Source organism: Actinia tenebrosa, unplaced genomic scaffold, assembly GCF_029948245.1.
Source record: "Actinia tenebrosa isolate PJP-AT-01 unplaced genomic scaffold, QUT_ActTen_1.0 PGA_scaffold9__36_contigs__length_13948895, whole genome shotgun sequence".
NCBI classification, from domain to species: Eukaryota; Metazoa; Cnidaria; class Anthozoa; order Actiniaria; family Actiniidae; genus Actinia; species Actinia tenebrosa.
In genome coordinates, this window is record NW_028292586.1 from 10,375,890 (window position 1) to 10,400,951 (window position 25,062).

At 36.1% G+C, this 25,062-nt stretch overlaps 2 protein-coding genes across 2 annotated transcripts; both read right to left on the reverse strand.

Moving 5' to 3' along the window:
- Nucleotides 1-302: 302 nt before the first annotated feature.
- On the reverse strand, nucleotides 303-1,266 carry LOC116287727 (uncharacterized). The gene is made up of 2 exons (XM_031694416.2): nucleotides 694-1,266; nucleotides 303-599 (listed from the first exon to the last, which is right to left on the reverse strand). Exons 1-2 carry the CDS (start codon nucleotides 1,264-1,266, stop codon nucleotides 303-305), a joined length of 870 nt encoding a protein of 289 aa, XP_031550276.2.
- Nucleotides 1,267-9,895: 8,629 nt separating this feature from the next.
- On the reverse strand, nucleotides 9,896-23,821 carry LOC116287726 (discoidin domain-containing receptor 2). The gene is made up of 9 exons (XM_031694415.2): nucleotides 23,578-23,821; nucleotides 21,194-21,273; nucleotides 19,675-20,039; nucleotides 16,387-16,540; nucleotides 15,170-15,670; nucleotides 14,579-14,692; nucleotides 13,589-14,008; nucleotides 12,371-13,387; nucleotides 9,896-11,833 (listed from the first exon to the last, which is right to left on the reverse strand). Exons 2-9 carry the CDS (start codon nucleotides 21,267-21,269, stop codon nucleotides 11,529-11,531), a joined length of 2,952 nt encoding a protein of 983 aa, XP_031550275.1. The 5' UTR covers nucleotides 21,270-21,273; nucleotides 23,578-23,821; the 3' UTR covers nucleotides 9,896-11,528.
- Nucleotides 23,822-25,062: the final 1,241 nt, after the last annotated feature.

Below are 25,062 nucleotides of genomic sequence, written 5' to 3' on the forward strand. Positions count from 1 at the left end.
TCGTATATTTTTTAGATACAGAAAATTATGTAATATCAAAATAATAAATAATGGTAATCATAACCAAATCTCATGCGTTTTTTTTGTGTGTGAGGCATTATATTCTGGGGGGGCCAGGCCCCCCCAAAAATCTAGTGGGGGGCCAGTGCCCCCCCGGCCCCCCCGCTTCCGCCGCCCCTGAACCAAAGAAAGCACATTACCTTTTCTTGACGAGCCAATAGGTCGGATGGAAAGGTGATTTGCATTACCGGCTGATCTTGGTTGCGAGTCTCCCTTTGTATCATCGTGTCAACTTTAAAATCTTAAATTAAGATCTCCATTAGTGATGCCAGGGATTCTAACCCAGGGGCCGGCTCAACCAGTTGGATGAACGGGTGATTCAAAAGATCTTTGGCACTCGGCCGCTGACGTGGATTGCGGGCTAACATCTCTGACATGAAGTCACATAATAAAAGGCTATTAAATCGATAGATTTTCTTGGACACTGCACCGTATTTTAATATGTACTTGAAGATTATTTCCTCTTTTGTCAGCCTTCCATAACATGGCATTCCATCAATGAGCTCGATCAATACCACACCAAGGCTCCAGATATCAACCTACAGACAATCAGCAGACAATGTCCATGGTTAACGAAGCGAGATCTAGAATAGTGGATTTGATTGACACATATCATTGACACATCGCACTTACCTTTTCACTGTATCGTCGTCCTTTTATTATTTCCGGTGCCATCCAGTTTACCGTTCCCACTTGATATCCGAATTCATGTGCGACATCTTTCGTGTAAATGGCGGTTCCAAAATCAGCTATTTTGATTTCTCCATTTCTCCTCACCAGAATATTACATGATTCAATGTCTCTGTGAATGAGTTTCTGATGGTGCAAGAAACTTATTCCTTCAAGCAACTGTCTAAAAATAGCCGCCAAGTGACCCGCCCTCAATTTCTTATTTCCATTCAGTTGAGACAGAGTTCCATCCATGAGTTCAGTCACTAATGCAGCACTTGTGTTGTTGTAAAAAGAATTCACTGCTTCAAGTACATTCTTGTGATTCAATTCTTTCATTATGCAAGCTTCATCCCAGACATCTTGGGCATATGATGGACAGGTCGGGAACTTCACAGCTACTTCTTTAGACGTTTGTAAGTCAACGGCGCGGTAGACCGCTCCAAAAGTTCCTTCTCCCAGTTTCGATGTAACTTTGTAATAACGAGAAATGACTCGATAGAGATTGACAGTAGAGGCATCCATTTGTAGCTCCATACCTAATGAGGGGGAAACACAGTGTGTCTTATAATGGCTGATTTATTTCAATTTATTCTTCAGTTCTGATGAAGTCAGTAAAGTAGAGGTCATGATAAATATGGGCTACCAGGCATGCAGCGTTGGAGAAAATATCTTCTTAATCAGCCAGTCGTTATAAAGTTTCTTACTTCATCTAAGGGATGCTCAGAAACCATGAACAATTGGCGAAAGAAAAAATTATCTAAAACAATATTTTAAATTGGGGGAGAATATGATCTTCAAGTGATTTATTATATAGGTTTCTCTTATATAAGCCAGACCTGAGCCTGTCCCCTTACTCCCCTTTCCCACCATTTTTCTAAGGTAATCGTACTGATACTTACAAGACGTTTCAACAGATTCACTCAATTTACTGGTGCTCTTGATGGATATCGATCTGCGTGGTTTAGGAAATGTCTTCGATAAATCAAAATAACATTTGATAGGTTCGTATGATCTTTTTTCGTATGAGCTTCTCATCAACAGTTGAGCGCTGAAAAAGGCTTACGTCGTACACCTCCTACAATAAGGAATAATGAAATTAAGAGGAGAAAACTAAAAGTGGTTGTTATTTTCTTGTGCACAGCGGTAGCTATAGGTTGCTATCAATAGACGTCACTTCCGGTAATACCTCTTTTTTGATGGCTCGTAGAATCCTGGAGGTTGTTTTGATCTCTTGTTTTCTGGTTTGATGTCGTGAAAATAGTCAAATACAATAGTTTGAGAACTTATTTTGATATGTTTTGAGTTAGCATCCGCTAGTTGCCCCCCCCAGTCAACCGCTTGTTTGCCCCCTAGTCAACTCCAAAAAGTCACGTGATTGATAGTAAGCAATATAGTAGTGGTTGAGAATTTTCTTAACAAAGGCTTTGCACCATCACGTGATGGCAGCCATGACAGGACGCACTAGGTACAATTGAAACTGGTCTAATCTGATTTACATGAGAAAGAATTCAGTTTCCCAAGGAAAGAAGACTATTGTTGTGCCTCCTTTCATCGCTGCCATAATTTGATGGTGCAAAGCCTCTATACGGCAAAGGCAGCTAATAAAACATGTCATCTATTACCTGGGGACTACATGGATCACCACTAGAACTTATACGTGCACATCTGAAACAAAGATTACATGATATAGCCCTTATCGTAGATGAGCACGCCACCACAACAAACCAGCGGTATTGTGATGACCATAGCATCAAAACGAGACTATCGGGTCGAGCTTCGGATAATTTGCCGCAGAAAAGCCACTGAGAAAGAACACTCCAAGTAACACAATTTCGTACATTTGTAGCAATAATTTCAAAGCTAAATGCTTTTTTAAGCCACATGGAGGATAGGGGGATTTGTTTGAAGCCAGTATCTATGCCAGAAGTTCGCTTTTACCTTAAAAAAGCCACTGAGATAGAAACGGAGTGACCGTTCGTACGGCATAATAAACGTAAACATATTGTAATCCTTTGATTACGGCAATCGACTTTTGGTAATTTAAAAAACTTGAATCCTATGTTTGTTAAGAAACAATAAGTGATACAGAAGAGCTTTACTAAGTCATATTCCATGAAAGTTTGGCTAATGTTTATATTCTTTTATGCTGGTCACGAAATTCTTGTTTTGAAGCCGTGTGTTAGTATACAGTCCTTTGACTAAACGTGTCGTTTGATCGGCTTCATTCCTACGTGCCTAGACCGAACAGGATCATGGGGATAATTAATTCACAGTTACTAGCTGCCGCATATGTTATCTAACACGTCTTGAGCCCGCTTTTTTCGATCCCATTTAATTTGCTAAAACCATGACTCGAGCATACGGCGAAGATTTAAACTAGCGAGAAGTTTGGATGACGCAAGTTCTGGGTAATTTACCCGTTATCCTTTTCTGTCTAGGCGCGTAGGGATGATCCGATCAACGACAACGTTTAGTCAAAAGACTGAAGTTTGCTAGTCCATCGTGATCATCGAGTTATTCGGCGCTTATTTCATAGCCGTAAGTTTATAAGTGTATGAAAGCTATTCGCTTTCTATTTCTGAATGAAGATAGGATAGTTAAGATTCGAACAACTCTTTTTAACATACTTGAAAACTACAGAACGGAATTGACTGCCGTACGAATAGACTATAAGAGCCCTCGTATGCAGTGTTTTACTGAGAGCCTCCTCGCATAGTGTGGACAGTATAAAAAATATATTGGACTGCAAAGATCTCGGCTTCAAATCAATTATCTGTCACCCCAGTGGCTTAATAAAGCATTCATGTTCGAAATGCCAACTATAAATGTAAGACTTTTGGTAACTTAGTTCTCTCTACGTATTTTGACTGATGAGCCATACGTTTTTTATAGTAATACCATGATCATTAGGGATCCATTGTGTTTGGAGGGACGTTTAATCACTAACATCCCTCCCTCATGAATGACATGAAGGAAATCCGGAAATTTAGAAACTAAACGTCCCTCATCCATATGAATGAGGGATATTTAGAAACTAAATATCCCTCATGTTATTCATGAGAGGTTGTCCCTCATGTAACGTAATCATCGGGACACCGAGTCTAAAATGACCCGGTTCGAAATCTGATGCATTTTTAAAGAGGATGTATACCACCCTGCCACAGGCTTTATTCAATGTGGGATAAAGAAATTGGTTCTTAGAGTCGGATTCTACACGCTAGGACAAACTTTGCGCATGCGTTATAATGGACTAAAATTACGAACTTGTTACAATCTAATGTTTTACACAAATGTTAATTTTCTCGGTGCAAGGGTAGCCTTCACGCATGCGCAAAGCCATTTTGAAACAAAAAGCAAGAAGTTAACGTTTATTCAACCACTTTATTGATTTTTCACACGTCTTATTTAGAACTGATTGTAATAATAAATGTTTAATTTTTCCAATTGAACGTTACTTGTTAATATTAATGTTTATGCTAAAATTGGTTAAATTCGCTCCTTGCATATTAATGCCACCCAAATTAATTGCTGTCGCTCCGGTTTCTTCCACCTCAAAGTCCTTAAATTCATTGTCTCTTGCTTGAGCCTATTGTTTGTATACATTAGTACTCCATGCAGTGTGCCTTTTAGTGTTCTCTGGAACTGTAGTTTCTCTAACACTCTCGACTTCAGCGCCTTTTAAAAAGCTAAAACGACCTTCCGCCATTCTGGTTAAGTTGTAGTAAAGGAAAAATTTATTCCTTAATTTATATGTTTTCTGTGTTGACAAAAAGACATTCCAATGAGAGTTCTTAAACAAATTATTATGTCATTGAAGTAGTTTTAAGAAAACATTTTAAGTTTTAATTAGCATTTTGCTAACCAAACACTCTCTTACTTGTGCTTCCAAGAGTAATCATTCAGTCAAAGTTCTTTAAACAATGAATTTTGATTCAGTAGGCCAGAATTAAGTAGGCCTTAGTATGCTACCAATTTGCCAAATATTTTGCCAATGTTTACACGGATAAAACAAATACATGAGGTACAACGTTTTATATCTTCCTTGAGACGATAAATCAGACAGATGGATTAGACAGTTTGATAGCGACTTATTAGTATTCAAGTTCACTAAGTTTTGTGACGATTTGTTTTCTTTAATTTCCTCGGAAATCATGGTATTACAAACTAATACCATGGCAATTTCGGGATATTAGTGATTAAATGTCCCCTCTGCCTCGGGAGGTTTAGTAAAAGTCCCTCGGCCTACGGCCTCGGGCCTTCCACTAAACCTCCCTCGACTTCGGGGACATTTAATCACTAATATCCCTCATTGCCATGATATTACTTATAATTATCAATGGTAGCAAAGCCACGATAATTCCTTGCTTTCTGCCTTCAAACTACTATTCATACATCCAAAAGATATATAGTGTTTGACCATAGTTAGAAAGACTACAAAATACTTTGTGTATCAAAGATATCTATCAAAATGTAGTGATCTCTCGAAGATTTGTAGTAAATTTCCTCGACCCGATAGTCTCGTTTTGATGCTACTTTCTTCACGATACCGCTGGTTTGTTGGGGTGGCGTGCTCATCTACGATAAGGGCTATAAGCCTTTTCACAGTTTAAGAATCGATTCCACTGCGCATGCGATTTTATCCCGAATTTCTACCTTCTTTTGTCTAAACCTTCTATTGTTCTTAATTAAACAAAAGAAGGTGAGAAATTCGGGATAAAATCGCATGCGCAGTGGAATCGGTTCTTAAACTATGAAAAGGCTTATTAAGGTAGTTCAAACTCACTTGACAAACGACGTCAAACACATAGTAATCGAGTGTTAGTGGGTGGCCTGCGTCCTTGCTTTGCGGTTTTTGTCATGCGAGAAATGACAGGATTATTTTATGGACGTTCAGGGGAATTCAGGCTTAGCGTGGCACGCATTTACTCTGTTTCGGCAACCAACACATCTTTTAACAAAGTAGCTCTTAACTAAATACTCATTGAATAGAACGTAGCAACATAAGTTGTTTAATACTCTCTTATATATAGAGGTATTGGTGGCGCCACAAGAAATGTAGCTGCGGCCCCTCCCGGCCAATAGATTATAAATAATCACTATTGTATTGTTGATAGATAGATGGGAAACATATGCTTTTCAAGGTTTAATCTATGGCGAACGCGTAAAGTAAGTCAATTGTACCACTTCAGTATTAGTGAACAAAAATCGAAAACATTTACAAATTGTAGAAAGATAAGAGAATACTTGTGTTTGGTGAGAAGGTTCGCAAGAGGTAAACTGAAACTAGACGCAGGGAAACGTCTGCCGCTGTCTATTCATTCATTCATTCTTCCTTCCTTCTAATTTCTTTTTAATTTCCTTTCTTTTCATTATTTACCTATAAATTTAGCAGGAGATCTACAATGTTTACTTACCTTATCCTCACGACTATGCATACAGCAGCAAGCACCGACAAAACAAACAAGGCAAGGATTACATGTTGAGTGTTGGTTGGTTTGACAACTACTGACAATGCTGTAGTTTGTGATGGTTTGTCCTCTGTTGCTGCTGGAATCGATTCTGTTGAATATACAGTTTTATAAAATTACTGTTATGAATCTCGCATTTTGATTGGTTGGGAGCGCGTGCTTTATGAGAGCACACAGCACCCGCACACGTTTTCTATTTCTTCAGTATTGTAAGCTGACATAAGTATGGATCAGGGCTAGAAGGTCACATGCAGTTGGGTTAAATATAACCTGTACTTCAACTTCTTATTGTTTTTACCTGTCAGAGACCAATATGTTTGCCATTCTTCTTCAACATGAAACTTTTGTACAGGGAAGACTTTATCTTCTGAGTGAAGACTGGGTTCAATTATGATAATTTGTGCTGACAAAAAGCCATGACTGCGGTTTGCTGTAAAAGTAGGAGAGAAAGAATCTATAGAGTATTGACCAACTAACCAGGTATCTGCATGATGCGCCCTATCCACAGGGAGCCCAATTTAGATAGCCATGGTCCCATATCTTTCATAAGTGGGATTCTCGTTGAATAGAACTTTGAACTCGTTAAAAGATCGTCTGATGCACAGTCCAGAGCCTTAGCTCAACGGACAATTACAACGCAAATTACACATAAAAGTCGTACATTCTGTCATTGTTTGCCAAGAAAAGCATACAGATTGTCTATCTCTGCAACGTACAGCTTGTTTCTACTTCCTTCAATTTCGCAGGGCCGGTGTGTAAACACACGATGTAACGTTGCATGCAATGGTGCACACCTTGTTTCCTTCTCTACAACGTGTTTGTAGTTTCTTTAACACCGAAGGATGTGTGAACACACGATGTAACGTTGCATGCAATGAAGTGCGCAACGTGTGTCCATCTCTACAACGTGTTTCTACTTTCTTCAACATCTCAGGGTGGTTGAACACACGATGTAACGTTGCATGCAATGAATGCACACCGTGTGTCCATATCTACAACGTGTTTGTACTTTTCTTCTGAACATCGCAGGGTGGGTGAACACACGGTAAGGTCCAGTGCAAGCAACATTGTCTCGTGTGCTGACGCTTTTCAGATAGTCTATTAAAATAATTCACGTATTCACATGTGTGAAATAATCAAATACCTTGATACACAGGAAGCTCAAAGACTTTCAGATTAAATAAATGATTCTCTGAAAAACATAATGATTTTATTACGTTTTCAATACTTAATTGAATAGACGATGTATATTGACGTTGACACAGTATTATGGGAATCTGAGTACAGTAGAAGAAAAAACAAAAAAAAAACAAACAAAAAAAAACCAAGAAAATCAGGAGAAGTTCCATCCACTTTACTTGTTTATCTATTACTTTCATAAAAAACAGTGAGCCACAGCATACTCAGTTTCCCACCATGCTTCACACATTGGAAAATACCTCGATCAACAGGAATCCCAAAGGTTTTCGTCTCAATTGAATTGCCACCTACAAAAATATATTATTTTGTATGTAAGTTTATTACTTCATGAAAAGTGTGTTTTTCATTGACATTTTAAAATTGCATTCGAATCCACGTAACAATAAAATAAGTTACGTAGATTGGCATGGTGGATGCGCGTGCGAAACTTGAAAGTAACGTTTTTTTTAAAAGAAAAGTGCTCATTTGAAAAAAAAAAAATCTTAACATGCAGAGTTAGCTACCAAAAGTAATGTACCACATTGTTGGTTGCTTAATTGTTTTTTTTATTGATTTCGAATCTATCATTTCAAGAATAAATACTTTACGTTTCTCATTTCTTCAAGGTGCTGTTTTGAAAGAGAGATATCTACGGCGCTCCTAATACACAGATAACAAAGCAAAAAACTAAAACTCACCTGGAGTTTGCTGTGCAATAAACCTCAGGCTTGTTATAATCTCGTACTGCTGGACTTGGTAAAGAGTGAAGCCAGGGAAGAAAATAAAACATACGTGAATGACAACGCTCAGAAAGGAAATCTTGTCTCTTTGACAGCTAAATCACTAATGAGTCGTTCGGTCTTCATTAGTCCATTATGACATCATCCTGACCGCGCGTTCGAATTACTGAGACTAGTGCCCAGTATATCGCGGTTGTAAGTTTATTCAAGTTTTACATCAATAGCAGATATCGGAATTACACTTTATTGCCTTCAAACAATTGTTACAGCTGGGTCAGTTTCTATACATTTTATTGTATTGACCCAAATGCCTCCACTTGAAACAATTGCTTGAAGGCAACAGAGTGTAACTCCGCCTGCTATTGATATTTTAAACTGCAACATTTCTTTTCTTATGCAATAAAAAATGAATTTTTGTGTTTTTTAAGTTTATATACTCATATACTCTATACTATAAAACAGGGTAGCGGACAGTAATTTAATAAAGCATCTATTTTGAAAGACGGAAAGTAACATTAAACAGTTTGAGTTCAAAAACATAGATTCATCGGGTATTAAAAACCCGACTACACTATGTTTGACACAGTTATTCGGACTCAAGCAAAGGGGGAGGTGGTGGGGAGGGGGGATACGTATGTGAAAAATGATTGAAGAAAAATGATGAAAAAGAAAAGAAAAATAAATGATGAAAAAGAAAAGATAAATAAATAGCATAAGATAAGTAAATAAATATTAAGGCAGTGGGTGATTGGAACAGTTGAGCGTAACAGTATGAGAGTATTATGGAATGTATCGTAGATAGGTAGCAATGGTTCAGTAAACGATAAAGTACATCGTACAATGTATATTGAGTTAAGGATAAAAGTGTTTCGAGTGAAGGCAACGTTACGAAACATGAGCTCATGCGTCGCGGTGGTGTGGTAGGGAATAAAATGTAAAATTATGAAAGCTCTGGGATAGTCGTATTTATCATCATGGGTTAAGACACAAATTTAAAAACATAGATTCATCATGTATTAAAAACCCGACAACACTATGTTTGACACAGGTATTCGGACTCAAGCAAAGGGGGAAGTGGTGGGGAGGGGGGTTCGTATGAACGTTGCTTTAGCATTTGATGAAAACAGGTTCAGTCTAATTTTGCAAATAAAAGTCAGTTGTAGGATATTTACTGAACCTGAAAGTACTCCAAAGTACTCCAGTATTTTGACGAGTTCTCTAAACTTTTCAAAGAATTTAGAAAATAGATATAACTAAAAGGTGATGTGTACTCTACTTAATTACAATTGATTCTGTTTTTAATTTTTGAAAACATCTATTTCAGCTGTTTAAATGAAGTTGTATTTCACTCGCAATGCATGATGGGATAATCCTGCATCCTCCTCTGGTTCTAACCCATATAGATGCTAGTGACGTAATATAGAGAATATTGCCTCTTTGTATAAACAATCATATTAAAGGAATATAAATGTCTTTTTGCATATAGGTGCATTGTTGTTTTTTTCGTTGGTTGATCCGCGGTCCGTCATTCCACAGTTACCAACACCTGGGTTCATAGAAAAATGAAGAGCTGTGAAAATTAATCAAGCAATTTATCTTTTAGTTCTGATCACCCAGCTATATTACCAACAGTCAAGAATTTACAACTTCGTCAATACGAACACTTTGACATTGCAAGCATGCACATACTTCATTGGAACACATGAACTTTCTACACAAAATCGAGGCTATCCTGAGCAACAGAGATCTGGAAATTGAAGTATTACCCACACAATATTTGCATTTAAAGAAATTAACGTTTATTTGCAACATGACTATTCGATCAAAATAACTTTACATGATACAGCACCTCTAAAAAATGGTCACATCGATCATTTTTTAATATATACATTTACATTACTACTGCCTTTGCTGACTCAAACAATTTGATGTCTCGTTCGCCGACTAGCATTTCAACGGCCGTCAATCAAAAAACGGAAGTAGAAAAAGTAAAAAAAGTATTGAGGAATTTTCAGACTAAAATAAATATTTCAGTTATCTAATCCTCTAAAATCTTTAATGTAATCCAAAATCTCCCTCAAGTATTGTGTTTTTTAATGCAGTTTTTTGATTAACGGACGTTAAAAAGCTAGTCGGCAAACAAGAAATCAAACCTTGCGGGTCACACTTTAACGATAATGGTATTAACCAGATAGAGTGCAAACAATATAACCGTGAAACTTTAGTAATACTAAATAGCACAATTTCATGCAAATTCCATTGTTTTCTATTGTTTAATTAGCATTATTTTGAACTATTTAGTAATTAGAAACCTTTGTCTAGCGGACAACAAAAAACTCTAATGAAAAACAGCTATTTAAAAAAAGATCATAGCACGAACTGCATTATGGGTCATTTGAATACAATCAGCGAAAGGTCACAACGATACTATGAATTTTTCCTAAACGTTGTCTGCATGTTTTTCTCCGCGTAATTTCTTCTGTGCTGAAATGATTTGCATATTAATATCATAAAATTTTAATTAAGCTTAGTAAACAACACACAAAACAAGCAGTATCTATTTAGTTTTAAAAATAACGATCACTTTAAACTAAGAACGTGTAGATTAAATAATTCCAAAGCTAGGATTAATCTTATTTCTGGATGTAAAGCAGTTGCAGCTTTTTAAACGCTATTGTAATATCCTGTACTAAAATATTGTGCAGGGTTCATTTCTCTGCCATTGCACTTTTGTTGCGGAGATTAGATTTGTTTGGGAAGAAATGTTTTTTCATTGGGGGAGGGGGAAGGGGAGGGGTGTAGTGCTGGCGGATTTGCCGCGAACGTTTTAATAATTCTTGTGTCCCTCCTCTTTTCATGGCCCTCAAAATATCCCTTACGCTCAAAATCAAGCCCACAATGGCTTTTTGTCTCGGTTAAGTCTTTCCTCATAAATCGCACTTAGCTTTTGCAGTACCTATATACTAATGGTTTTATAACGCTGTTTTTGGAAATTAACAAAAACATCTATTTGAACGATATGCACGTAAAAATGTTATGTATTTTCTAACGATATGCGAGTAAAAAAATAAAACGTTATGTAAAAATAATCGTAAAAAATGAAATAATGAATCATTAACAGATACACGGCAATGCCTTGCTTTCTAAAAAACATGTTTCTTGATCTTAATTTATTAAAAAAATATGTTTTTCATTACCTAAATATATATGTATTGTAAAACTACAGAGTGGTTTTCAAAAGCCCGTAAAATACACATCAGCCTAATAAAAATTAGTACACTCTAATTCCATTGTGTTCTTTTGTTGTTAGTTCATTATAACACACTAATGTTATCTGTTTCACGGGTTTATAAAAATCACTACAGATGCGCATAAGCAAAACAAAACAAACAAAAAAAATGGAAGCTTTTTATATTGCCATTTCACTTAATCTCACTCTTTTCTTTAAGAAATCGTGAAGAGCTTTGAAGACGGGTCTTTTGTTGGGGTCCTTTTGCCAGCACGACTTCATCATGTCATAGACATCACTTGGACAGACAGACGGCCTTTCCAAGTAAACTAGGTTGGGATCATTGGGACGGAAGAACATTCTTTGGATATTCTCAATCACTTGTTCATCAGTGAGTTCATCGTAAGGATATTTGGCTGCCAGTGTCAGGATCTCCCACAAGGTCACAGCAAATGCCCAAACATCACTTTCTGATGTGAATTTACCTGTGGGTATGTAATGATTAGAGCCGTTAAAATACAGGGTCAGCCATGTACAGCAGCAGTAATGATGTATGAATGCAACCATTATTATTTTTCCGTCTAGACATTGATCGATCGAGTACCCAGTAACGGTAATAACTGTTTGCTATCTACATGTAAAACTATTCCTATCAGACAACCATAACACACGCATGCATCAGAAATCAAAATAGTTACGCACACGGTGTGTGACGAGCTTTATGCAATCGATGTTGCGAGCCATGACACATGACGTAATTTGTTGCACGCAATCGTGCTGAAGTAGAAAACGATCCTCCTTCAGCAAAATTGCCTGCAACATTGCGCTAAACCGTTTGTCCGCACCTTATTTATTAGTTTTAAGTAACGTATACAGCGCTTGGACTACTCGTAGGAAATGGCCCAGGTTTTATATTTTGAATTTTTCTTTTTAATCAGAAAGTGGTTTCGTTTTAGATTTCAATTGTAAGCTACTACTGTAGTTAATCCAATCTTAGGGGGCACCTAGTCAGACATACACACCTTGTAAGATACATTCAGGTGCCATCCATCTTATAGGCAGGATAACGCGTCCTTGCACACGATAGTAATGCTTACTGTACAAGTGACGAGACATGCCAAAATCAGCGATCTTGACCGTGTACGAATGGCCAACCAAACAATTTCTCGTTGCCAGATCCCGGTGAACAAACTTCAAGGAAGCGATATACTTCATTCCTGCAGCAATTTGCGATGCCATGTAAATGAGGGCCTGGTAGGTTAGCACTTTTTCTTTATTGGTCCCTTTACCAGGTGCAAGCTCACGTTCTTTAAGGAACTGGTTTAGATCGCCGTTCACCATGTATTCTACGATCATGCACATGGGATCATCTTTGCAGACACCAAGGAGACGAATGACATTCTCGTGTTGAATTCCCGCCATTATTTTAACCTCCTTAAAGAAGTCACTTTTGATATTCTTGTCCACATCAGGTTTGAGCACCTTGATGGCAACAAGTACTTTTCTGTTGCTGCTGAACTCTTCATCCAAAATCTCTCCCAGATCTTCTGCTTCCCCCAAGTGAACTTCGCCAAACTGACCATCGCCTATCTTTTCCCTGAAGATAAGTTTTTCCCGTGGAAACTCTTTGAAGTTATCGTGCTTTATTTTAAGGTCCGTTGTTGGATTGGCGTAGAGACTGGTACCAGATACGCCTTGATATGGCTCAGCATATATTTCCTCGTACACGGGATTTGGGAACACTCCATCACCTGGGATGACGGCGTCGATTGGTTCACAATAACCCGCCTTGGTTTTGGGTGGGGCTGGTGTATCTGGCTCGGCGTAGAAAACGTCTGGGGTGGGGATTACGTCTGGTTGTGGAGGCAAAGGTGATGGTTGAAGGGTCTTCGTATGATGCTCTGGGCTGAGTGCTTCATGACTGATCATTTCACTGTTATCTATTGGTGAGTGGTAGTTGCTTATCGGGCTGTCAGGTAGTGCATAGTGAGCATCAGTAGGACCTTGAATTGAATGTAATGGTAAGGGTGGAGGTTTATCTAGAAAGAAATCAGCAATGACATTTAGAATATTTCATCTGATCTGCGGTGTGTATTTAAGTCAATCAAAGCCGGGTAAGCGCACTTGTTGCGCTATTCAACCATTCTCTTAATCACTCATGAGCCAACTTTTGCCACGTTCCCTTAGTATAAAATATGTTTAAGCATTTATTCAGTCGATTACTATTATCTTTAGCTTACTTTTAGGTTTTCCTCCTTTGGTTGGGCTCATAGAAGTAGTCGGCGATAATCCAGCTGCCTTGCCAATCTCATCCGGGTTTTCAATACTAGCATAAATAGGGCCTGCACCATACATTCCAGGGACCTGACCTTCAAGTCTATCTTCTCCACTTTCTGCAGGTTGTCTCCTGAACGTGTAATTTTTCTCCTCTTCGCTTCCCAGACGTGATACTCTAACAGCCGTTCGGTATCCAGATGGGTAGGGTTTTAACTCCCAACGGATAAAATGATAAAATGACGGTTTCTTCTGGTGATGCCTTTTTCGACGATAACACCAACAACACAGGAATAATACCAAGAGAATAAGAATAAGAACGACCCCACATGCGATACCAATGATGGCCCCAGCATCTAAACCTGAACTACTGTCTGGTAATGATCCTGGCGAGACAATAAGCAAACATCAACACTCTTTTACTGCGGTTTTCGATATTCTGCGAACTCAGACATTTCAACGGCTTGTTTTGCTACCGCTAGTGAAGAATATGAAAAGAATCGACTGATTATTTTTGATTGAAGGCAGCGAAATATAAAATTTAAGCTCGCAACTGCCGAGTTCGCAGAATATGGAAAACCGCAGTGAAAATATCTACTAGTAAAACCCTTTTTGATTGCCCATAAACTGTTTTTTTTCCCTACTAGCCCGCTATCAGTTTTCAGTATTATATGGTAATATGAAGCAATCTCATTGTTTCAGGTTAGGAATTTGATAATCTCTTTCTTTAAGATACTTTCCCGCTCCATAAAAATAGTAACTCAACTCATTAATATCTATGATTATGAGAATATATATGATATATATATATATGTACTGCGGCTGTAGTGTATCAAATTGAGCTGATCCTCGCAGTATATCGATATCTCTTGCTCCAAACGTTGTCCATGGAGATATGAGAAATTGTTTGACACGATGTTCTATATAGTTAGCTAGTTATAGTTAGTAAGCCTTACCAGGTAAAGTTAGGTTGTTGGTGGTAGTGTTTTCGTCAGCCACTGTGCTGATCACAATCACGGGGGGTTCAGTCGCACATTCCGGTGTTGGCAAACGATTTCCAATTACTGAATCTGAAAAGAATTAAAAGAAATTTCATTTTCTAAAACCATTGGTATTCACTTTGAATAGACAATTAGACTTTAATGCCTTAAGTATTTCAAGAAGCTTTCAAAATTCACAATTATTAAAAAAATATCACGTAATTTTGGGAACAAAAAGAGTTTATAATAACGCGCGGTTGCAAACGTCTCAAAATTTTGGCGCCGGGAGACTGGTACCGATAAAACATGCACGAATAGGGCAGTTGCCTGGCAACCAACAAAGAACTAAGAAGTTTAAGTTTTATTTACGTAAGATCACATTTCCTTCAAAAACTGACATCAACGTCAAACGTAGATCAACTAAGCATTTTCTTTCTTCAATCACTGTACTGTTGCTTTTTGTTCATCTTTGACAGCTGCCTTCGTCAGTGTTTTTCGGTCTCGTCTTCCTTTTCTCTCTCAGAAAAACGTGGAAATAGGAATTGAATAATGTATTAATATTATTACCACTATCAACTGTAACTTCGCTAATCAGCATCCACTCTCCACTGTAGGTGAATCGCATTTTCAAGGACTTGGCATAATTCAAACACATATCCACCGTCACGTTGTAATTCATCCATGTGTAGCCACTAGACACGTCTTTTGTGTAATGCGTGACATGGGCGTGGGGATTTACATTTTCATCGAAGAATTCGATTTTAACCGCTTTAAACAGCTGAATGCCACTCCTAGTCCTGATGTTACTGTGAAAGGTCACAGTTTTGAATACCCGGCGTTTCAGAAAGTCTAATTCAATAAAAGGGCTTCGAGTCTCCTTGGAATGCCATCCAATCCATCCATAACCATTGTGAGTGATGAAGTTTTCTGGTGCTAAGACGCCATCCGTAAGAAATCCTAGACCGGAAATAAGCTTGCTGGGGGTTATAACACCGTCAAATACCACATCAGTCAGATTATAGCTTGTTTCAAAAGTATTTCCAGGGTTCATTGTGTACGACAAAAGATCTGGAAAGAAGTCATACAAATATATATCTAAGTATATTGATGAGCTAATGCCTAGAGATGGTCTTTTCCGCTTATAAACATGCTAAGACAGGCTTCATGGTGCTTCAGTTGGAAACGTTTCAATTAATTCCATTACGGTGCCAGATCACTTGGCATCAATGACTCTTAAGAGGGGCACAGTTATTTGTCCACGGATTTTACATACTTTTGTTTAAAACAAGCAATCACTTAGGCCAGTCTTTGGGCCACAGACTAATAATCTTTAGTATAAACTTACTAATGGTCTATCACAAATCCTGTTATCTGATTGGCAGAGATACTAATGGTCTATTAGTGATAGGCCATTAGTAAAACGAAATTTCTATTTTCTTTACTTCGTGTATCTAAAGTTTAATACAATCTAATTTCAAAATTGTTTGCAATTTTATTTGATCAATTAGTATTTTATACTAGAGTGCAAACAATATAACCGTAAAACTTTAGTAATACTAAATAGAACAATTTCATGCAAATTCCATTGTTTTCTATTGTTTAATTAGCACTATTTAGTAATTAGTGTTTCACGGATTAATTGTTTGCACTCTAAGATAATTAATTAGACCCTGGGCTATTGATTCGTAAACCATTTGGGCGACAGGTGTAATTGTCATATGTTTATTGATCATACAATATTAATGCACGTAAAAGCAAAATACAGCAATTGAGTTGAAGCTTACCTTGAGTAATTTGACATCCATAGAGCTCCATTCGAAGACAAACTTGATTGACAGGATATAAAATTGGTATTAGCCGGAAATTATCAGCAATGATGGGCGGCTTGAAAAAGCTCATTTTTGTAACATTTAGGTTGTTTGTATTTCCTTCAAATTCCTAAATGGTCAAAAAAAAAAAAAAAAAAAAAAAAAAAGATTACATATCATAAAGCAGTTTTTCATTTGTTATTACGTACAACATAAATCGTCCTTGTTTTACGAGGTTAGCACCTTTTTTATGTAATATTAAAATATCCAGTGGCTATCAAACCTGGGGCCTTCATTCTATGATTGAATTGGAATTTAGGAGTTGATTTTTGTGGAGGGAAGAAACTGGATAACCCAATGAAAAAAATTTAAGCACAGGAGCTCAAGGGAACCTACGACAAACTCTACTCCTGAGACACACACTGAGCCCGGCTGGACTTGAACCCTGGTGGTATTGGTGAGAGGTGAGTAAGCACATCTAAAACTACATGAGCAAAATATGTGCCAGACAAAATTTACCAAAGTTCAAGATATATTTTGATCCATGTTCTATTTAATAAATGATGCTATAGTATGCCTTTTTATTTTTTTATGAAAAGCAAAAATAAATGCAAAAATAAGACCCAGGTGATCTCGCACACACACTTCCAGTTACTGTTAACCAATCAGAAGCATTTTTATTACATCGCCAAAACTTCCATGATGAATTTCAAATTGGAGTTGTATTTTGAGTTAAAATATACGTCCTGAAATATAACTTTACTTTGAAAAATTCAATGTTACACATATCAGAAAAGCTTTCTCTTGCTCTATCAGCAGTTAAAATTAATAAAAACAAAGCATAAATTCAATAAAAGTAAGCGAAATCTGTGTTGTGTTGATTAGTCACCAGCTGCCATTTTGATTACTGTGAGATATTATGAAATAGGTGACTGGGTATTAGGAACTGTTTGCTTTGAATAATAATCCTTTGTGCACTTTGAGGCAAGATCACCTGGACTGAATTGTGCTGGAATTAATGAAACTATTTTTGCTTTGACATCACTGTGTCATCTATCATTGCCAAAACAAAGAGTTTATCAGTGCCAAGTAGTGATTTCGTCATCTATCTAGAGATGTGTTTAATACATATTTATTCATTTCCTGAGACTTTAGGAGTAGACTTCCTGTGCTTTGTCTTTCTGATCCATTAAATTAATAACAAATTATGATCATTGGCAGAGAAGACTCAGAAGACAAAATGAAACAGAAGTTGTCTGGATCACAGAAAAAAGACAAATTAAAGCACTTTTAAACAACACGGCAGCTGAGCATCAGACTGTATTTTAACAAATTAATGTGAATTAAAACACTGTCACATGTTTATCTATATGCTACTGTAGGTTTGTGTTTTGTTTATGTATCATTGGTGTATATTCTCACTTGGTTGTAGAGTTAATAAATAAATAAATAGATAAATAAATAAATAAATAAATAAATAAATAAAGTGGAAATACACCGAAAGAGTAAACGAAATCGAACATGGAACATTTACTCCCCTTGTCTTTTGTACAACAGGAGGTATGAGTAAAGAATGCAAAACATATCACAGCAGGCTTGCTGAACTGATAGCCCGAAAGAAAGGTGAAGAGTACCACAAAACAATGGCATGGATTAGGGCCAAGACTTGTTTCTCTCTGTTAAGATCTGCACTTGTATGTCTACGAGGCTCAAGGACTATAAAAAGAACTTATAATGATATAAACAACATAGACTTAGACATTCAGGTTGCTGAAAGCGCCATTTTATAAATTTAGATTTTTAGCTTATTAACGTAGATTTTTAGATAAAGATACATAGTTATATATTTAATATATATTTCAATTTTCCTTATTAGTCAGTTTTTCATCTTATAATTCCTTCTTCTTTGTAAGTATTATATATTAACATATTCATATTTAAATAATGGACAAATTCTATTCGTTTTTTACAATCTTGAAAAAATGTATAAATATTTAAAAATTATTAATTATTGATTTTTAATTTATATATATATATATATATATATATATAAATAAATAAATAAATAAATAAATAAATAAATAAATAAATAAATAAATAAATAATAGATGATTAAGCCAGACTGGACAGAATCATAAGAACAATACTAAACACTTTTAGTGAAGGTTATTGGCCTGGTCTCATGAAAATATATAAAAACTATCTGGACCCCAGGTTTGAGATTGTGAAGAAGACTTAAAACATACTCCCAGACCCTTACAAACCTACAGAAACATACCACACACAAAGAAAAGCTTATTGATTTAAGTGACGTAAGTGTAAGTAAGGGATGGCTTATGGGGTCTTGGTATGCTGCTTGCAATGTCTAGCAAAAGCAGCATTCAATCATCTGTACAAGATATCCGGTTAGAAAAAGTGAGGATACGTAGCTAATTCCATGCTCAAAAATACTGACTACATTAGGGTTCATTATTTATTTAGGTTTGAATAATAGGAGAAGATGATGAAATAGCCAAAGCATCTTGGCAGGGTTTCAATAAGGTCTGAAATAATATGAGAAGATGATGGTAATGTAAGTCAGATAGCTTTGCTCAGTTTCTAGTTCATTCTCTGATCTCAACCTCTCCAACACTTAATGAAAACCCTGTTGTAGCATACTTAATAGAGGGGAATGGTTAGGAAACCCTTTTATTATAAGTCTTTGTTCACTTTTTTCAAGTGTGAAAGTGCACAATCCTTTGTTTTACCATTGTTGGCAATGACAGAGTGAACAGACCAAAATCTTTCTTTTGGCAGCTAGTTCAAAATATTTAAAGATTTATAAGAGATATTTGAATATTCCTTACAACAATCATATAGACAAAGTTTATGTTTACTTATTTTGCAATTTCGGATGAGCATAAATCAAACATTGTGCATTGTCAAGACCAGTTCAACATCAAAAGCGAACAAAGACCTGATAACAATAGGTTTCTTAACCTTTCCCCTCTATTAACTGTGGTTGTATGTATAAAATATCTTGTAATCATTCATTATTAACTTTAAAACTAGTTATTTGTATATCAGGTTGAGAAAACAAACAAACAATGAAACAAACAAATAAACAAACAAACATGTAAAAACAATTTGTCAGTCCTGTTGGTTATAACAAAAGACACTAATGACAAATCCTTTGTTCAGTTCAGCCAAGATGGAGTTTATAAAGTTAATGACTGAATAATTCATTCACTTCAATTTATAATAGACAGATATAGTAGTAGATACCTTAGCTTTTGTCTGCATCCAATCACGGTATTGCGTCCAAGGTTTTAGTCCGGATGCCATTAAGGTGTAATTAACGTAAAATGACTCAACGCCCTCCATTCCATAATCTTTAGATCTTCCTTGGGTACCAACTGCTGAAATTCTCATAGGTTTATTAAGGAAAACCTGGAAATACTGATTATGATATGGTCCACCATTTCTTTCACTGTACCATCCTGTGCCTTGATTTGGACACCATGCTCCATAGCCTTTGTTACTGTTAAGTCTCCCACTTAAAGCATCTGATAACCCACTGTGAGCAGATGATGCTGACAACTGAATATCTGCAATGGAGCCATCCTCCATACCAAGACTTGACTGACACACTAATATAAAACATATATTTTATTTACTCAAAAATAACTCATTTTCATAAAAACATGTTGAAATGGTTACTTCCATACCCATGAAGAAACCTAAAGCAATATTCAAAAAGTTATTTTTTACTATCCATCTATTCTACAAAATAATTATCAAATTTAGGCCAACAGCCATTGGTTTATATTAATTCCATAGTTTGTTTTTGTCATATACACCTAAATCCAAAATGGCACACAGCCGGCTGAATGAGGCATCAAGGGCCAAAATTACAGTATTTTGTTATGACTTGAAGCTGCAAAATTGTTGTGTTCCTGAATGTAAGAAGAAAAGTTAAGACAGATCAAGAGAAACAAGTGTATACTTTGGATTATTTCTTTGCATTTGGCCCTGGATGGCTCCTTTTCATGTAGCACACTCAGCTGTGTGCCATTTTGGAATTATTAGGTGTATACAACTTGTATTGTGTGTTGAGTGATTTGTACTTTCTATAGCACCATTAGTATAAAAAATAATGGTTATAAAAATTTGTATTTACAAAAGAAAATAAAAACACTTGCTTGCTGTACTGTAGAGCACTTTAAGTGGTGAATACTTGAATATGTTAATGGGGATAAACAGAACACCCAAGAAGTGTCGAGAAGCACTCTGCTATCCGTCATTCTTCTCCTAACACTTCTCTCATGTTCTGCCAATCCTTGCATGCTTTATAACGGCACACAGTACGTGTACATGTTTTCTATTTCTTCAACAATACAAAGATTTAGAGTCGACTAATACTAATAAACTACTAATGGTCTACCACAAATTCTGTGCACTGATTGGCTGAGCTAGTTTAGTGGTCTATTAGTGATAGACCATTAGTTGGGAAAAGTGCTGGTTTGAATTATGTTAACATAATACATTGTACATTGTTTGTATTCATTTATCTGACCGATTAGTAAGGTTCATACTAAAACTATTAGACCTCTCGTCCTCATGGTCTATTGACTATTACGCCATTTAGTAGGCCGTGAGTCTAAATATTATTTAGACTGAATATTAATTATACTAACATTTATCATGTAATCCCATTTCACCATTAAACTGTGATTTGGATAGCTGGGTGCAAAAGTGGGAAATCATCTACTCATTAAGAAATCATTATTAGCATGAAACGTACCTGGTGTAGCTCTAAATGATTCTATCCATGTCAAGATTAGACAAAGAAACAACTGCCTATAAATAGAAGACTTCATAGCCCTAAAACAGAGCAAAATAAGTATTCTTATTAGTTATGTACACAAGCTGTAACAATGCATGTTGATTAACTGGCTATTTTCTATGGTAGCTTATATATTTTTTATCACAATGTGTAGTTCCAGAAATTATTCTGACCCTCCCCCTCCCCCCCCACAAAAAATGGAGGACTTTCAGAGTTCATTGAGATTATTGGTTTATGGTATTTGAATTTCCTGGTTTACTTGCTGTCATATTATAGCCCTATAAATTTTTTTATTTCATAATTGTAAGTGCATGTGAAGGCACAAAACACTTTCCAGCCTCCTTAAGGTGGCTGGATCCCCTCACGCTTGACCGCTACCTTCCACTCTTGGAACGCTGGTGCATAAACATGTTTTATCTGATTGCAAATCTTTTTTGCACATAAGTCACATAAAGATTTAATTAATGTTTGATGCAGTTTTTAGTGAGATCGGAGGTCATAACACGTGATTATGATGAAATATTTGTTTACGTTTAGCAAATAATTTTACAAACGTCCCACGTTTAAATAAAAAAAGTTCAATAGTCTTGAAATTTTGTGTTTATCAAATGTTTACCCCGTCTTCTGCACTATATGTTTTCACAAAATCGCATAAGTCGATTACCTTCAAAATGTTCCTTTTAAAACTAGATACAGAGTAAAACTAAATGAGCAATGACTTTTGTGAATATATAGCTCTGAAATACTAATTTCGGCCGTATGAAATCCATTGTTTAGTTTTGAAGTAGATTATGCATTATATTTAAATAATCTCAAATATCTCATAATTAGCTAGATATGGAGGACATCCAGTGTATAATTATGTGGTACGAAGCATTTTAGTGTTGAACGCTCTGCAAGGCTAAAATTATTTTCTAAACGAAAACAAATATTTCATCATAATCACGTGTTATGACATCCGATCTCACTAAAAACTGCATCAAACATTAATTAAATCTTTATGTGACTTATGTGCAAAAAAGATTTGCAATCGGATAAAAGACGTTTATGCACCAGCGTTCCAAAAGTGGAAGGTAGCGGTCAAGCATGAGGGGGTCTAGCCACCTTAAACTACATGCAATAATCTCATGCAAGTTTTCTAAGTAAGCCAAGAAAAAGAAAGTTTTGAATGTTTACTCCTGTCTCATATATTCAAAGCTGGAAATATACCAAGTATCATGTAGATGAAGATATGTTAAAGCAAGGTCATGCATGTCATGTGAAAAAATGTGAAAGCGTAATCCAGATTAATTGTAATACCAGCTATGATCCCTAATTCATCCATCAAAAAAGGAATGTCTAGAAATAACAACTGCCTTAGCAATAAAGGATCTCAGCTAAAATATCTTGTACGATGCTTGTAACAAATTATATAATTTAGTAAATAATAATTGTTAATAACCATTTCATGTAATTATTAGATACTGTAAGATCAGTATTGTCCTTCACTGGCATCCATTCAAAAGTATTCGTAACGTATAAATTAATGAATGAACGAATTGATTTATTTACTACTATCAAGAGGTCTTTAATAATTAATCAAATATGTACAACTAGTTGAAGCTTACCGAATTTGATCAGAAGCAAAAAATAATAAGCTTGAATACAAGCTGCAAGCAGCTGCTTCTTCCACTGATAGAATTATGCTTTTCTTTAAGCCTAAGCTTATATAAATTTCTAAATTTTGAAGGTAATAACAAAGAAGAATGTGCAAAGTTCTGAGTAATTCTTTGAGGAAAAGAACAACAATAATGCTTTATCTTCGAAACTGTTCATTTTCAAACAAACAGAATTCATTAATAACACCCATACGATATTGGGATTATCGAAGCATGTCAAAATATCATGGCCTCCATCGCCAAAAATAATAGCGAGGGCCACGAGCCGTACAGCTACTGTAATCTAAACTTGAAGTCAACACGAATCGAGACCAAAAATGACAATAAACGTGACGATAAAGGAATGCCAAATTACAGAAGCCGTCCAGACGAACAGTAAAACAGCTTAAAGATTACTTCAACATACGACAAAGCATGGCACAAATTCACGAATAATTTTTGAATAAAAAGCATACAACGTACCGAAATATTATATTAATAATATATAAAAAGCTATCTATACGGAGAACCAAGCATTTGAGTTTGAGGGCGAAGATATAACCGCAAATGCGCCAAGTACACATTTATAAGCATTGTCGTTGAACTTGGGAAAGAGAGTTAAGCCTTACAATGCTGAAATACTTCATGAATAAGCGATGAATGTGTTCAAAACCACTCACATGAATGAAAAAAATGTTTACTCACCAACTTATTAACCACGAGTACTGATTGACCAAGGATGAGGAGAAGACAAGATCAACTGTCACTTTGTTCCATATTTACTTTTCAGGAAAATAAGATAAAAGAACTCGACTTCAAACACTACTTTACCACAAACAGTATTCAGAATAGTCCATATATTTTCTTTAGCTCTTCCTTTGTGTATTGCATAGAATCCTATCTGACACAGTCATTCATGTCGCGCCGATCAAGAAGAACCTTCCTTGTGATAAAGAAAACCGGAAGTGGCGTGGTCTAATTGCGCGGCTTGAAATACGGTAATGCTCCCCCCACCCCCCTCCCCCCAAAAAAACCAACCCCCAAAAAAAAAAAAAAAAAAAAACAAAAAAAAAAAAAGAAAAAAAGAAAAAAAGCAAACGGGAGCGGAAGGCTATGAGGATTCAAAGACATTTTGTGAGTTGGTTTGAAATTATATTGTCAAAATACAAGGCGTTGACTTTGGATTTGGCAGGATTTGGGGTCATGTTGTTTGGACAACTAATCTGCTATTATATACACATTGACAGGCATGAAAGGAAGGGACAGACCTTTTGCAGCAGTTGGTCACGTGACTTCACCCTCTTGAAATTGTCAAAATGAACAAAAGAAATGGAAAACGCACACAAAGAAAAAATAGCATGCCATTAGTATAGGAAATCGCTAAGGCTCGTGCAATTACAAGAACTTTCAAAACATTACTCGTGTCTATTAATTTCCAAATTGTACTCGGGATCGTGCGATTTTTTGTTTATAGTTCACTCAACAAAATTTCAGTAAAAAATGCGAAGCTACGCCGTTCATCTTTGTCTATTTGGCGGCCGATTTTCAGCTCATCGCGCAACTGAAATGCATAAAAAATATTAGTTCTTACGGCTTAAAATTTTATTTATATGTTTTTTAAGTACAAAATGATAGAAAATAATTGTTTTGACATTGTTTTGTCCGTGTTGCCATAGCGACTTAATTCGGTACTCCTACGGAGTACAATTAACGCTATAATTGTACTCCTCTCGACCAATCAGAGTCGAGTAATTTTGTTGAGTGTACTATAAAATACAAAGTCGAAAATTGTGTAAGGATTTGTATGGGAAAAGACGAAATACATAACTTCTTTCAAGAACCGTGTACATAGTCAAACTGAAGCGACATAAATTCGTTTAGAAACATGTTTAAGAGAGGCTGTCCGTAAATATCGACTATTGTCGGAAAAAATTTAAAAAATGAAAATTTTCTTTTCCTTACCAGAAGATTACATTAGTTGAACTGACTCTCAGAAAAAAATAAAAAACTTGAAAAAAACAATTTTCTCGCCGAAAAATGACATTTTCGGTTTTCTCGCTTCCTGGCGGGTTTTCAAGGGTGAAAAGTACGCCTCGTTATGAACTCTCTAAAAAGTTTCATTTCAATGCAAACTAAAAACCAATACAATATTTTGATAGAACACATAATAGTTGACATTCACATTATAAA

What these genes read in the sequence shown, in the direction of transcription:
- LOC116287727 (XM_031694416.2), bottom strand. Translation starts at nt 1,266, where the DNA reads ATGGAGCTACAAATGGATGCCTCTACTGTCAATCTCTATCGAGTCATT. An exon ending in GACGACGATACAGTGAAAAG is followed by an intron (nt 600 to 693) that starts GTAAGTGCGATG and finishes GATTGTCTGTAG; the next exon opens with GTTGATATCTGGAGCCTTGG.
- LOC116287726 (XM_031694415.2), bottom strand. Translation starts at nt 21,269, where the DNA reads ATGAAGTCTTCTATTTATAGGCAGTTGTTTCTTTGTCTAATCTTGACA. An exon ending in TGGATGTCAAATTACTCAAG is followed by an intron (nt 15,671 to 16,386) that starts GTAAGCTTCAAC and finishes ACTTCTTTCCAG; the next exon opens with ATCTTTTGTCGTACACAATG. An exon ending in CAAAGGAGGAAAACCTAAAA is followed by an intron (nt 13,388 to 13,588) that starts GTAAGCTAAAGA and finishes ATTTCTTTCTAG; the next exon opens with ATAAACCTCCACCCTTACCA.